Source organism: Lontra canadensis, unplaced genomic scaffold (genome assembly GCF_010015895.1).
Source record: "Lontra canadensis isolate GAN:19392208 unplaced genomic scaffold, GSC_riverotter_1.0 scaffold2, whole genome shotgun sequence".
NCBI lineage: Eukaryota > Metazoa > Chordata > Mammalia > Carnivora > Mustelidae > Lontra > Lontra canadensis.
The window spans coordinates 63,261,679-63,276,347 of NW_022630996.1; the positions used below are offsets into that span (position 1 = coordinate 63,261,679).

The 14,669-nt window shown below is 39.2% G+C and overlaps 1 protein-coding gene across 2 annotated transcripts in view; it reads right to left on the reverse strand.

The window, feature by feature from the left end:
* Nucleotides 1–6,639: 6,639 nt before the first annotated feature.
* Nucleotides 6,640–14,669, reverse strand: part of ANKIB1 (ankyrin repeat and IBR domain containing 1) — a 146,635-nt gene continuing 138,605 nt past the window's right edge. The window contains exons 18-20 of one of the 2 annotated variants that reach the window (XM_032875348.1): nt 11,632–11,746; nt 10,156–10,289; nt 6,640–9,817 (exon numbers count right to left, since the gene is read on the reverse strand). In XM_032875348.1, the coding sequence (XP_032731239.1) occupies nt 9,077–9,817; nt 10,156–10,289; nt 11,632–11,746 (990 nt within the window). In that variant the 3' untranslated portion in view covers nt 6,640–9,076. The remainder of the gene's footprint in view (nt 9,818–10,155; nt 10,290–11,631; nt 11,747–14,669) is intronic. The other variant, XM_032875339.1, reaches the window with a different exon arrangement.

The window sequence follows — 14,669 nt, forward strand, 5'->3', positions numbered from 1 at the left end:
CGCTTTTGTGCTACAACAAAATGGAATAGCAGCCACAGACACTGGGTGGCCTGCAAAGTCTAAAATATTTACCAGCTGGATTTTTACAGAAGTTCGCTGACCTATCATTTACATAATTAAAATGTTAAGATCCTCATGGATGATTGACAAGCACAGCATGTTTAATTAATATTGAAGTATAAATTGCTTTGGGAAGTACATTTCTGGTAACTACCAGACACGTGTAAGTTGAATTTTTGAGAATTCTGCTATGTATAATATATAGATGCAGGGAATGCTTCTATTTTCTCTTACAAATACAGCACCTGGCAAGTCTAGGCAATTTTTGGTTTCAAGTTCTACAGAATTGACTCTATAGAAATCATTATAATACTTAATATAGAAATTACATAGAGTAAATTTTATATCAAGCAATCTATTTGCTCCCAGGGAAGACTTTGGAGCCTGAACCCCTTCAGTATCTGGCATGCAAAGAAGGGGCCATTTTCCAGCACCAATGAATTGTGCAGGGGTAGGATGGGGGAAATTAGATGCCTCTTCTATCTGGTCTCTCTAGAATAGAGAGCTTCGTTTCTAGATTTAACTGAATTTTTAGATCTCAAGTAAGACATCTGAATTTTTAAGTACAAACCCTATAGTCACATACACCTGACTTTTTGGTAACCTGTTGTTTCAGATTAGGCCTAGCTCCACTACTTTACTAGATTTTCTTACTGTGTTTATAATCTCATTACTTACCGGCAAAGTCTTGATGGGCGTAACCTCTGAAATATGAGCGAGTAGAAAAGGACTTTAAAGTTACTCAGCAAAAAAAATCTGGGAGGACCCTCTAAAGCTCCTGGGTCTGGATACATTAACAAACATTGCCATGTGTGTACCTGCCAGAGGCTTTGATACCAGTGTCCTGGTGAATTAATTCCATAAAAGAAGAAAATTCAGCTGGGAAGCTTGAGGTTTTGCATACTCTCCTGGCATCAAGAAAACCTTCCTGTATATAATAGGGACAAGCCAGCAGATTCCTTAAGTTGCTGCTGTCCCAGCACCACATCAGGCATTTCCACTGTCTCAGCAATGTTCCCAACCACACACAGCCTACTGCAAATCTACTCTATGTGCTGTTACATAATGACTTGATTAAAAGAAATTCTAATACATCCATGGCAATCTTTTTACTTCTGCACTTAGTAAGGACTCTAGGCCACACCTCTTGGCATCAGTCTATCTGATGAGATTAATTCATTCCCAATATTAGAAATTTGTCTTTCGAGAAGAGCCCCCAGTTTGAAGATCCGTCAGGAGTGGCCTCAAACCCAATGAGGTGCAGCACCTTTGTCCATCAACTTCAGATGTCCACAGCAGGGTAGTGGAAGCTTATAGGAAAAAAACCAGGAGAATCCATAGAGTTCAGATTATGCTTTCTATAATGCCCACAAATGTGGGGCTACCTATAGTTTACTTTTAACTTCTGTTCTTATATATCCCAAACAGGTATTCCCTTCTTTCGCTCTAGGCGGGGTTCGATGAGCACATGTATCTATCTAATACAAAAGGGCCTTGGTGAAACTACTCATCTTAAGGGCTAATGCACAGTTAGCCTCGCTCTTTTTAAAATCAGTATGCCCCTTGGCACTCAGAGGCTCAAAACAATGTCAATGGCCAAAATGTCCATGGCACATGCTTGACGCAACTGTCAAGACCAAATGTTGGCAGTTAATCATAGTCTTCGACACAAATCCACTGCTGAAGATCTCACTGATGGTTCTCAAGTTGCAGCACTACCGACAGCTCATAATGCACTAAGATAACCCTTTACTTATCTGATTGTTGCTCTAAAGATGCAGTCAGCACACCATAGCCCGCAGGCCAAATTTGGCCTTTGTTTTTTTAACTTTTTATTGTGAAATAATTACAGATTCACAGGAAGTTACAAAGAAAATGTAGGAAGGCCCTGTGTACTCATTGCCCAGTTTCCCCCAGTGGTTCTTACATAAGGTACAACATCAGAACCAAGAAATTGACATTAGTACAATATGTATGTGCAGTTCCACATTTTATCACACGTGTAGATTCATGTAGACAGTGTAACCAAGATAGACTATTCCATCAACACGAAGATGTCCCTTGTGCAACCCCTTTATAGCCACACCCCACCCCCACCATCCCTAAGCCCTGATAGTCACTCATTTGTTTGCATCTCTATTTTGTGATTTCAAAAAATTTACATATGTGGAATCATACAGTAGGTGACATTTTGAGATTGGCTTTCTTCACTTAGCGTAACCCCTTTGAGATCCATCCCACTCGTCACACGTCGTGTCAGTGGCTCATTCCCCTTTCGCAGCTAAGTAGCATTCCACTGCAATGAGAGACCACAGTTCGCCATTCCTCTACCAGAGGACATTGAGTGGATTCCAGTTTTTGGTTTCTACAAATAAAGCTGCTATGAATAATTATGTACAGGTTTTTCTGTGGACATGTTTTTTGCTTTCCCTCCAGGAGTGCAGGTGCTGGGTCCTATGACAACTGGACCGTTGGTTCTTAAAGAAACTACCCAACTCTTTTCCAGGGTGGCTGTGACATCACATTCCCACCAGTGGCGCCCAGGTGATCCAGTTTCCCTGCATGCTTGTCAGCATTTGGTGTTGATGCTATTTATTTTAGCCTGTTTTATAGGCATGTAGCGTGTCTTACTGTGATTTTAAATTCGTATTTCCTGGTGGATAGTGACGTTGAACTTTTCACGTGCTCATTTGTTAGTCACGTTATCTTCTTCGGCAAAATATCTCTTCATGTTTTTTGTCCATTTTAGACTGGATTGTCTTTGTACCGTCGAATTTTGAGGGTTCTTTATATATTCTAGATTCGTGGTTTGCAAATCTTCTGTCTGCAGCTTTTCACCTTTGCAAGGGTCTTTTGCAAAGTGCTAAATTTTGATGAAGTCCAATTTATTAATGTTTTCTTTTATGGATCATGCTTTTGGTATCAAGTGGAAGAATTCTTTGCTTAATCTGGATCATGAAGATTTTCTACTATGTTTTTTTCTTCCTCAAAGTTTTATATTTACATTTAAATTTGTGATCCATTTTACATTTTATGTAAAGTGTGAGGTTTAGGTAGTCATTCATATTCTTGCCCATTTAAAAACCAATTATTCCAGCATCATTTGTTGAAAAAACTATCCTTCATTTATTGTTTTTGTACCTTTGTCAAAGTCAGTTGATAACACCTGTGTGGGGCTGTTTTTGATTCTCCATCTTCTGTAGATCTATGTGTCTATCCTTCCACCAGTATCACAGTCTTGACTACTGTGGTCTTGAAATTGAGAATGATTCTTTCCACTTAATATTTCTTTTTCAAAATAGTTTTTAGCTATTTTAGTTCCTTTGCCTTTCCATATAAATTTTAGAATTGTGTTCTCTATAGCTTCCAAGAACATTTTGCTGGGACTTGGTAGAAATTGCTGTCAAGCAACTGAACGAAGTGCAGGCGCTCTGTGAACTGAGACCCCCACCCCCCCTCCTAAGCCAGGGACCTTGCTTCAAGTTGGGCTCAAAATATCTCCTGAAGGGGTAGCTTCTAATTTTTTTCATGTAAATTGAGATACTTACTGCTGTGGTCAGGCTAGCTGCACTCTCAAATATACCTCTTCTAACATCATTTCCATTTGACTTGAATGCCTGCTGGGCCCAGGTTAATAGTTTCTAAGTTCAGTTGACTCACTCCAAATTGGAGATGTCTTATCAGTGAGTCACAAGGCCTCCATGGGTCAGGCATTCAGTTTCAACGAGTCTAAGAGCCGGTTAATAGTGGAATTTCTACAAAATGGGTGTACTTGGTGCCTGCTTCAGACAGGTGGCAATGTTGTGCTGGGAAATGGCCTGAGTACTTTAACCAAAGGAGTGTGTTCTTTCTTCTCCTGGGTTCTTTATTGTTTCCGCTGGACCACAGGAGAGGAGAGGACAAGGAGGCTAAATGGAGAGTGATTTACATGCCCCACTGTCACTTCTCTACAGACGACAGTCCTTGAATGCGAGAAATCCCATGAAAATTATGAGACAGGTACTTCTGGGCACGTAACACATCAGTTTCAATAGACATTCGGATTTGGAAGCTGTGACATTACACTAAGTCACCCACATGGCCCCACTCACAAGGGAAGCCTACCTTCTCTGCTGCGGACCTCGTCTTTCCCAACTGAGGAGTATAAAATGTGTGAGTCAGGAGCTACAGCAGGTGGCATATGGGTGCCAGGTCCTGTTATCCCCTAACCAAGGAGGGGAACCTGAGAAGGTGAGGGGACGCTAGCCTGTGGGGAGGGAATTTAACTGTTCCATGGCAGGGGTGATGCCCGTCAGCATCCAGAGAACCAGGGCCCAGGGGCTTCTTTCTTCTCCACCCCCACCCAGCACCTCTGTCACTCCAGCACTTAGCACCTTGTCATCATTGCCAGCTGTGAGGGCCGCCTGCCCTGCGTGCACTTTTGCATGTGAACAGTGCCACGATTGCTTGCAGCCCAACCAAACACACTTTTAAACTTTTGGTCCATCCAAGACTCTCAAAAAGCAAGGTTCTTATCACTGATACCATTTATTTTCTGTTTGGGGACTCCTTGACTCAGGAACTAGAACTGCCTTTCAGATAGTCACAGGAACTGCTGATTCCTTGTCATGAAAATATTCCTTCCTCTGCCTGCCTGCAGGAGTCACCAACCACCAAGGCACCATTTGGGCAGCTTGTTTCAGTCCTTGTTTTGGCTAAGCCTTTAAACATTGGCTCAACTTCTGTTCAGTAATAAGTAGGACAGTAGGAATCCTTCCTCTCCCCATTAACCCTCATCTGTCACTTTGGGAGAGCATTCACTACCAGACAGATTCCAGGGAGTCTTATATTCCCAAATCTGACCCATGGTTCCTTCCAGAAAAATCACATCTCTGTCAGCATTCCAACCCCATTGCCTAAACTGTCAGGCCTGGGATTTTATTTTACCCTATCAGTAAGAACCAGTAAGTAAGCTGGCCTGTCACAGCATCATGGATGTGGACAGAAGACAAGACTCTTGGGTCAGAGGCCAAGCATCTTATTTAGCACTCATGATACAGCCTGCAGAATGAACATCGGCATGTTTGTGGCAGTTCCCCTTGTTTCTAGTTCCAATGGGCCCAGATGGATGCCAAGCATGCAGCTAAGAAACACCGAGGGTGAGGAATCTACTGCTTTTACAGCATACCTTCTCCCTGTCCTCAAGGTTACTAACTACATAAATCCCGAGAAATACCCAGGCAAAACTGTTGTCAGGCCTTGCAGTCTTGGGACACCCAGCAAAGTGTGTGGGCGCAGAAGAGGTGCAAGAGAACTGGACTGTCTTGTCTGACAATTAGCCTTTCCTATATTGTGTCGTTTGTCCTTTCATGTATGTATCTCTCATGCTCTCTGTAAACTGATGCCTTGTGAACTCTATCTAGGCCCTTGTGCAACAGCTGGCTACAAAATTACATACAGCCCAAGAATATCTTCATGCTACAGTTTCAAAGACTGAAGGATAAGCCCTTCAAAAGTTTGCCCACCACTCACAGTTTGTCAGCCACCTGTCAGTCCTAAGTGGAACAGAGAGCTAAAGAGAATTTTTCTGGTTCATCTTTCTTTAATAATTACGATGACTGCCCATTCCTAAAATAATGATATGGTCACTCAGTAGTCTAGAAAGAGCCACTTCTATTTTTCTAGAAAGAAACCTACCTATTATGGTGAGAGGGTGATGGCTGACAAGGCAGTAACATACTGTTGCTAAGAAGAAGACCCAGTGATTATCCTGATGGCCCAATGCTGAGATAATACCACTCAGCCCCAGTGCAGAGCACATGACAATTTTTTTTTTCCTAGAGAGTTTTTATTTCAGCCTTAAGAAATACTCCCCAAATCTGTTATTTAGATTCCAAGATTTTACTCTTCAGAGATACACTAACTATAACTGTTTTAAGATTACAAGCAAACTTCTGTTAAGTCTCAGGTTTTAATTCATGACAGGTAAACAACAATATTTGAGGACTAAGTGGAGAACAAAAATGAGATCAGTGGCTGCAGTAAACAGCATCTGAAGAATAATTCAGCAGATGGACATTAACGGTTAAGTTTCAGATCCACAGAATGAAAAGCATAAATACGACGACATGACTAAGTGGTTATCACCGGCAGACTCCGTGAAACCTGAAGTTCAGATGCACAGGGCTGTTTTGGTAACTCAGAAGGGACAGAATAATAAAATGGTGGTGCTTCTATGCATACGGCATACAAAATTCTTCCTGTCCTATTCACAAAATACCTTAAAATTCTATCTTTTTCTGTGTGTTTCTATTGGAGAGTTCAAGGAAAAATCATAACACTTTTCTCCTGAAAGCTGCAGTGATGCAAATAAAAGGAGCGCTTAAGTCACAACGTTTTAACACATTGTCATGCAGTGTTCTGGAGTTTATCTTTGGGGTATAAAATACTCAGGAAGTGGGCGGGCGTAAAAAAATATTAGGCACTAATCAATTACATGTAAGAACCAAATTAATCCCGTTTTTTGGAGGGAATTTAATTTGAAGAAAATCAGCTTCCTGATTTGGTTAAAACAAAGTCTATAATGTAATGAGACAAAAGTGAAGTGGTTTAAGTAATAAATGTTTAATCAAAGAATTTTACATATTATTAACAGCATTCATTTGGCCAAACATCTACACGTTTGTAGAATCCTACTGAATATAAAGTGGGAATGTATCAAGTATAGACTATGAAAGTGCAAATAACAAGTCAAGGTTAGAGTAATTTTTTTTAACATTATAAAATTAACTTGTTTACAAAATAGGCTTTGCCAAACTTTATTTCTGAATTGTAAAGTCAATGACTGTGTTGTTTTTAAAATATGTACCAAGGAAATACAAATTGAATAATGATCATTTTTCATGCTCAGGAGATAACAGCACAAAAACAAAGGGTACTGCACAAGGTGCAAGGAGCTGGAACCCATCACATACACTGTCTCCACACAGACCACTCTTTCTCACCTTATTGCAGCTTTGCAAGACGTCTCGATGTGATACAAAGACTCTTCCTATTGAAAAATTACAACTTGGTCTAAAAACTGATTGGTGTCGATTATTTTTAATCCAAAATAAATTTGTAAAAAAATCCTTTAATGGACTGTTTCAGTTTAATATACAGTAATACACTGTAGACAAAGTTAATATTTTCCCCAATAGTTTAATGGGGATTGATATCGATGTTTCTGGTAACTGGGGAAATAAAAGCTAATGTGGACCTTTGATATCCATGGCACAGGAGCAATTCACACACAGTTTATTCCAAGGGAACCTGGGGAATATTAAGTATTCTAATATAATGTTCTAGCCATATGAATTCGAAGGACAAGAATTTCAAAAGCAGGTTCTGGAGAAAAAAAAATTAATCAAAAACCGTAATCACAATTCACATGGATATCAATAATAATATAACCTTTTACCCAGCCCAGGACTTGCCTGTACACGCTCAGTACCGAAATTTTGGTATCTGTAGATTTCTGGTAAGAATCTGGCAAAACATTAAATGGAGTGTTGCATATCTATTTTGTTTGTCTTATGCTAGTTTTGATAATACATAAGTAAAACAGCCATTCCAACAGTTTACTCTAGTTTTAATTACACACTGTACCATTGTATCTTAATTACAACTATGACCAGTATTTTCTTCACAGTAAGACACTGATAACTAGGAAGTTGATTTTTTTCAACACTAAACAGTAATCACACAGCAAATGAGTATTGTGCAATAGAACAAACACATGTCAGCATTTGCTATTAGGCAAACAAACTGTTTGAACATTTAGTTGTTATATTTACTGTAAAGGCAAGGCCATGGGTGGTTTTATGGAGGTCTTTGCAATTCATAGCATAGTTACTTCAGAAGAGACACTGAAATTTGAATTACTCACTTATTTAACTGGCAACTATCCATTTAGTTAGGCAAAGGCACGGTAACATGTTGCGCAGGATGTTTTATTGAATTTTTTAATAATTGTGGGATTTACTATAACTCATGAAAACTCCACGGTTTTTTCTATTTTATAAAACACTTACCATTAAAAGTAATTGCACCCATTAGTAATTAGAATGCACTGTAAAAGTGTGAAAACAAAGAACTATGATTGCACTTCCAATAAAGTGTCTCTTAAAATACAGCACCGCTGTTGCTAATCAACTGTATTTTAATATTAAAATAAACTGTTTTTAACAGCAGCATTAGGTTTAGTTAACTTAAGCTACAGGCTACATTTATTTAAATGCAGTCTCCATGGCAACAAAAGACCATTCAATTCTGGAATATCACTGCTACCAAGTGGCACCTTTAACTCCCAGGAAGGCTGAGACTCCTCTGGAGCCCTCCAGGACACTGCACACCTACACGCCTTGTTAGTCAGCGCATGAGTCCGTTTGGCACAAGTGGACTGTAATAGACATGACAAGAAATCTTTGATTCAGGTGAATATGAAAACTACAATGTGGTAGATGTAGCGCTAAGGAGAAGCCTTGGATACCTCAGTTCACACTGCTCACACAGAAAGGAAGAAGGTGATGGAAGAGCACAAACAGACCAAGGAATGAATGTTATTAGATCTGTCCCAAGTAACTTCTAAAATGAAGAAAACTTTTTTCTTTAAAAGAGGAAAAACCACCCAAGGCTTAGGGAGTAAGCCTTTAATTTAAACGTTCAATTTAAGTATTGCCAACCTTAGGCTAACAGAGGACTGCACTTTCTCAGAATGTGGAATCTAGCCTACTCATTCCATTTGCGTTTCTCTTACTCTTCTTTTTTGTCAGCACAAAAGGGAAAAGCTATCCCATTAAATACACAAGAAATTCCCCGTAAGGTTAAAATCAGACATGACGCTACTGTTCAAGGGAACTCTTTCATATTCAACCCTAATGTCAGTGGTTTAAAATTGAGTTGGAATTGAGTTGGTCAAGTCTCCACTAGAATAAAGCATCCTCCACTAGAATCCCATCTGTACCTGTGACTCATTTAGAGCCCAGAGGTCTGCAGTTCACACTAAATGGACTTGTTCAAGCCAGTCACTGGAGGTTTGAGGTGTTTGACTTGAAACATCTGAACCATCCCCCTTGTTGGCTGCCTCATTACCACTATTGCCAGCTAGAGATGTGGCCTCCTCAGCCAGAGTATTTTCTTCCAAAGGATTTTCTTCTATTTGGGTTCCTCTACCTTCACTGACCACAGCATCTTCAAACACTGAATCTTCTTCTGGTGGCACCAGTTCCACATCCCTTACACCTTCTGACTCATCTTTGACACAGGGAAGCTGAGAATCTGGACTGATTTCTGTAGCTGCTGGAGGAATCAGGGCAATACTCTGAGGGTTCATGTCATGAAACCAAGCCATGATATTGCCAAGGAGATTGTCATTGATGTTGGCGTCCTGGCCAGCTGAGTCGGGGTCACTGGATGAGGGACAGAATTCACTTCTTGCCTCACTGAGAGGGTGTGAACTCAGAGTGTCAGTTGAAAATGGGTCACTTTCTGTTCCTAATCTCATGAGGCTGTCACCAAGTTCCAACAGCTCAGAGCTGCTTAATGCTGCCCGAGGGCTATCTGTGTTCCTGGGGACCGAGTCTAGCCTGGAAGGTAAAGAGGTGCCTATAGCTCCTAAGGATGCCTCATTACTAAGGAGGTCTCTACTTTCCTCATCAATGGCCAGCCCGGATTCTTGCAGTGATAACTGTATTGCAAGAAGTATATTGGGATCATCTTCATCCAAGGAACTCAGAGCCTGAGGTGACAGAAAGTAAAATCACTTTAAAATTTTAAAGGAAAAATGATTTAACTGAATAAGGTTTAGCACCTACTCTTTTCCCAAAGATAATAATACACAATTATTGTGTTATCTACTCAAATCTTATTTTAATTTTGTCCTTGACCATGCTAAAGAGAAAAAAGAATCCTTAAGAAAACTCTGAAATTTAAGAATCTTCCCCGGTATCACATCTCTGAAACAAAGGTTTTAGAATGAAAAGAAGAAAAAGAAAAGCAATAAAAGTAAAAATAGGAAGCCATGCTAAACAGAGTCAGAGCATAAACAGGGGCGACGAGGCTGCCCAGGAAGGCTACCTGAAGAGAGTCCTGGTTTTCAGAGCGACTGGCAGGGGTATAGTCGCGTAGGGAAGAGCTGTGCAGCACGCTCATAGACGCGGAGCTCACCACCGAGGCACCAGGCCTGCGGCCACTGCCACCATCCGGGATGTCTGTTTCAAAGCAAGTAGAACCAGAGACAATTTAGTCATACAAAATTTCACCCATCTTTTTTTTTTTGGCCGACAATTTCTCTTTTGGTGCTGTCGAAAACCCGTGTTCACTTAATCTTTCAGTGAATTCTCTTCCATATTTGTCTCATCAAATATATCTAATACTGGGGCATCTGGGTGGCTCAGTTAGTAAGGCATCTGACTTTTGATCTCCGCTCAGGTCTTGATCTCAGGGTTGTGAGTTCAAGTCCCACACTGGGCTCCAAAAAGGGGTGCTAACTGGCTTCCTTATTTAGAAAAAAAATTACATATGTGTAATTATACATATATGTAATTTTCCTGTTTATGTATATATATGTATACACACACATATATCTCATATTACTACTTCAAACATGATTGTTCTTTATATTTTTGTTTGCACTATATATGGTTCTATTAATAAATAATGCAAGTGCTACCACCCATTCCTCTTTTTTTCCTTAAGCAATAACAAACAAACAAAACTAAGGAATTTTGGCATTACAATAGCCTGGAGAACAAATCTTTAGGCTCATTGATTCTGATATATTAAAGATAATCTGTTGACATGACAGTCTGAAGATTTTCCATTAACAAACATTTAAGAGTTGGTAATTAAAAATCATCTATCTCTAATACCAGAGATCTTCTTTTATTTTTATTTTTTAAAGATTTTATTTATTTATTTGACAGACAGAGATCACAAGCAGGCAGAGAGGCAGGCAGAGAGAGAGGGGAAAGCAGGCTCCCTGCTGAGCAGAGAGCCCAATGTGATGTGGGGCTCGATCCCAGGACCTTGAGCTGAAGTCAGAGGCTCAACCCACTGAGTCACCTAGGCGCCCCAATCTTCTCTTTTAAAGAATGTTTAGAGGGGGACTGAGGCTAGGAGAAAAATATTCCATGAACACAGTAACAGTAATCAAGAGCTACAATTTATCGAGTGCTCATTAGGTACTACCAGTGTGTAAGGCTTTTACATGCATTCTCTCATTTACTGCTCACAGGGAGCCCACGAGCCCACAAAGTGGCACTATTATTACTGCTTCTTTAGAATGAGGAGACTGAAGCTTGGAGACGTTAAGTGAACCAGACTGAAGTTCCACACTGACACACAGCAGGGAAGGGGTCACGAATCCATGTCTAGCTGACTCCCACAGCCCAAGTTCTTGATCTTCCTGGATTTCTGTGTCATGTGACATCTGAAGCAGCTGTGTATTGAGTGTATATCTGAACTACAAACCGTAAACATTTAGATTAGCCAGTTTTTAGAACGAATTCAGGAGAACCAAGAGACTAAAACACAGCCAGCTCAAGAGCTTACCTAAAGTGCTCTCACTCGGCTCCTCAGGGTCCGGAGGGCTACTGAGCAGACTGTGCACATCTCCTCGACGGCGCTGCTGTCTGTGCCTCCTCCGGTACTGAAATTCAGCATATTCCTGCATAAACCAAAGGTTATAAAATACAGGAGAGCATGCAATTTTTCTAATGCAAATAAAACAAACAATACACTTTTTTTCCAGGAAAAAAATGTGTGATTTTATATACATATTATAAAATCACTTGGCTTTGACTAAAGAAACTTCAGGTTTTGCCATGCCAATGAAAAATAAAAGGTAAAATGAAAACAGAAAAAAATTCAAATAGTCATTACGACTGCCTGGATAACTTGGGAATACTTGCAAGCTCCAATGCTAGGTCCTAACTGAGCCTTAGCTCATGTGCTTGGGTCTTGTTACCTAATATGGCGAGAACTATAATGATTTAACTAATTTAAGTTAGGATCTTTACTAAGATAAGGTAGGCTCTTAGAGGTTCGGTTTTTTAAAAAAGTGACTGTGACATGTGCAATAGAAAAAAAAAAGACAACGACGAGCATACACTGTCAAGTACTTATCAGACTATTAGATTTTGTATTCTTTGGGACAACTACATACCATACTCAGAAGTTAAATGAAAAATTAAATTAAGTTAAATGAAAAGTTAAATGAAAGTTAAATGAAAAGTTAAGTTAAATGAAAAATGTAAAGTTAGCTTTAAAGCTAAGATGTTACTTGGCTTCCTTCCTTTATTAACTAATACATGGTGTTATCTATGACATGGGCAGGAGGAAGTGTTTTCTGTGTAGCATATGGGAAGAACACAGGTTTGGGCAAGGCAGAACCTGTGTGACCTGCTATTTCTTGGGTACAAACATACTTTTCCACATTTTAGTGACAGAAAATTCTAGGAGAGAGGCCAGTAGTGTGCATGACACCAGCATGAATAGGCTAATTTTGAGAACGACTGTAGAATTTTTCAGTGATAAATGTTAAGATACTCAGGTTTATGATCATCCTGCTGACCCTGGGATATTCGATATGCTTATATTGTGAAAAAACCACAATAAATGAAGGGAAGTTTTACATCACAAATAAAGTTTTCACATCATACCATTCAAGTCAAATTTATTTAAACTCCATCTGTGTAAACAATAAGAAGTGGGAGGCATCATACCAGGTTAGAAACCAAGAAAGACAATACAGGTCCTCAGGGGGATTATTTAGATTCTTCAAGCTGTGGTATGATTTCCTCTTTTTCTGGAGGCCCATGATCCCAAACTGGATGGTGTTTATTTATTTATTTAATTAAAGGTTTTAATTATTTACTTTAGAGAGAGGATGTGAGCAGGGAGGAACGGAGGGGTAGGGAGAGGGAGAGAGAATCTCAAGCAGACTCCATGTTGAGTGTAAGCCTAACTTGGGGCTCAATGTCACAACCCCAAGATCATGACCTGAGTGGAAACCAAGAGTCGGACGCTTAACTGACTGAGTCACCCAGACGCCTCTCAAGGTTTATATTTAAGGAGAATCTGTTTACTTTGTACACTTGATGGTGGTACAAAAAGTTATTCTGAATTAAATGAACTATTACTGACCACAGAATATACATATTCCCAATTTAAGAAAATTAAAATTTGGTTTAAAAACAACTATAAAGGAAACTTGATTTATTTATATTTATTCTGACAGAAAACTCAATATCATTCTCTTATGATGCAACAGGCTTAAAAATTTGATCTCATAAAATTAATCTGAAAATTCCTAAGAATTCCTAGATTTTTAAAAAAGATTTATTTATTTATTTGAGAGAGAGAGAGAGAGAGAAGTGCGTGCATGAGGGGGAAGCATAGAGGGAGAGGGAGAGTCCAAGTAGACTCCCTGCTGAGTGCAGAGCCCCATGTGGGGCTCTATCCTACAACCCTGAGATGATGACCTGAGCCAAAAACCAAGAGTGGGATGCTCACCTGATCACACCAGGTGCCCCAGAATTCTAGATTTTTAAGAAAACATTTGAAAAGGCTTTAGCTGATATACTCCGAATGGTTCGAGAGTACTAAGGTTACAGAGAATATTAAGAAATCTTGAGATTAATAGAGGAAAAAGCTGCCAGGAGATTTTTGCTGAGCACCAAATCTGTCAGTGACTTAAAGAGACGCTTTAATACTTCCAGAACTTTCACGAAGTAGATAGCATTACCTGCATTTTAAAGAGGAGAAATTTATGGAAGAACACAGCCTAAATTTTAATAAGTTACAAAGCTCAACCTTGAACTCAGGTGTCCTTCGGCCTTGAACACCGTGCTCTTTCCTCTGGGCTCCATGGCCTTTAAAGTAGTACAAAATAATTATGATTGTCACTGACTCATTCAATTCAATTAAAAAAAGAGTAAGATGGTATTAACTTTACTGAAAAAAGAAGCCTATTGGAGTTTGGTAACATTATTATTTTTCTCTGCAGAGTATATACGAAGCCAAAGAGCTAATTTTTCAAGATACTATTTTGGCAGTTACTTGATAGTCACACGCATGCAGATCTTTAGTTTCACGCTATATGGTAATGCTTTAGACTTCCAAAAAGATTTACATAAAAGCTTGGTGTATCTGTGTGCCAAAGACTTTAAAGAAGAGAAAAATAATAGTTAAAAATAAGTAGTTAAATAATTCTTATAAAACTTATTAACACATAAAAAATAAATTTAAGAAAGAAAAGTTACTTATACTTTCACAATTCTCAATCTCTGGAGAACAAGAGCTCAATATTTTTATTCATAAATATTCACATGCGAGGTGGCAAGCCTTTTTTTTTTTTTTTTTTTTTAAACAAAATGAATCTGTGTCTGTCACATTAGAAGGCCTTCAATATTCAAGGGCAAATATTTAGGATTCCTAAAGTTACTATCAGAGCTAGGAGCTGCAAGATGATGCATACATGACTATGAATACACTGGTAAAGGCTTTATTTTTGCTCAAATACAGCTAAACTGTGTTTATACCGTGAAGTACTGAAATCTTTAGTACTCTTTTTTTGATAATTGAAGCTT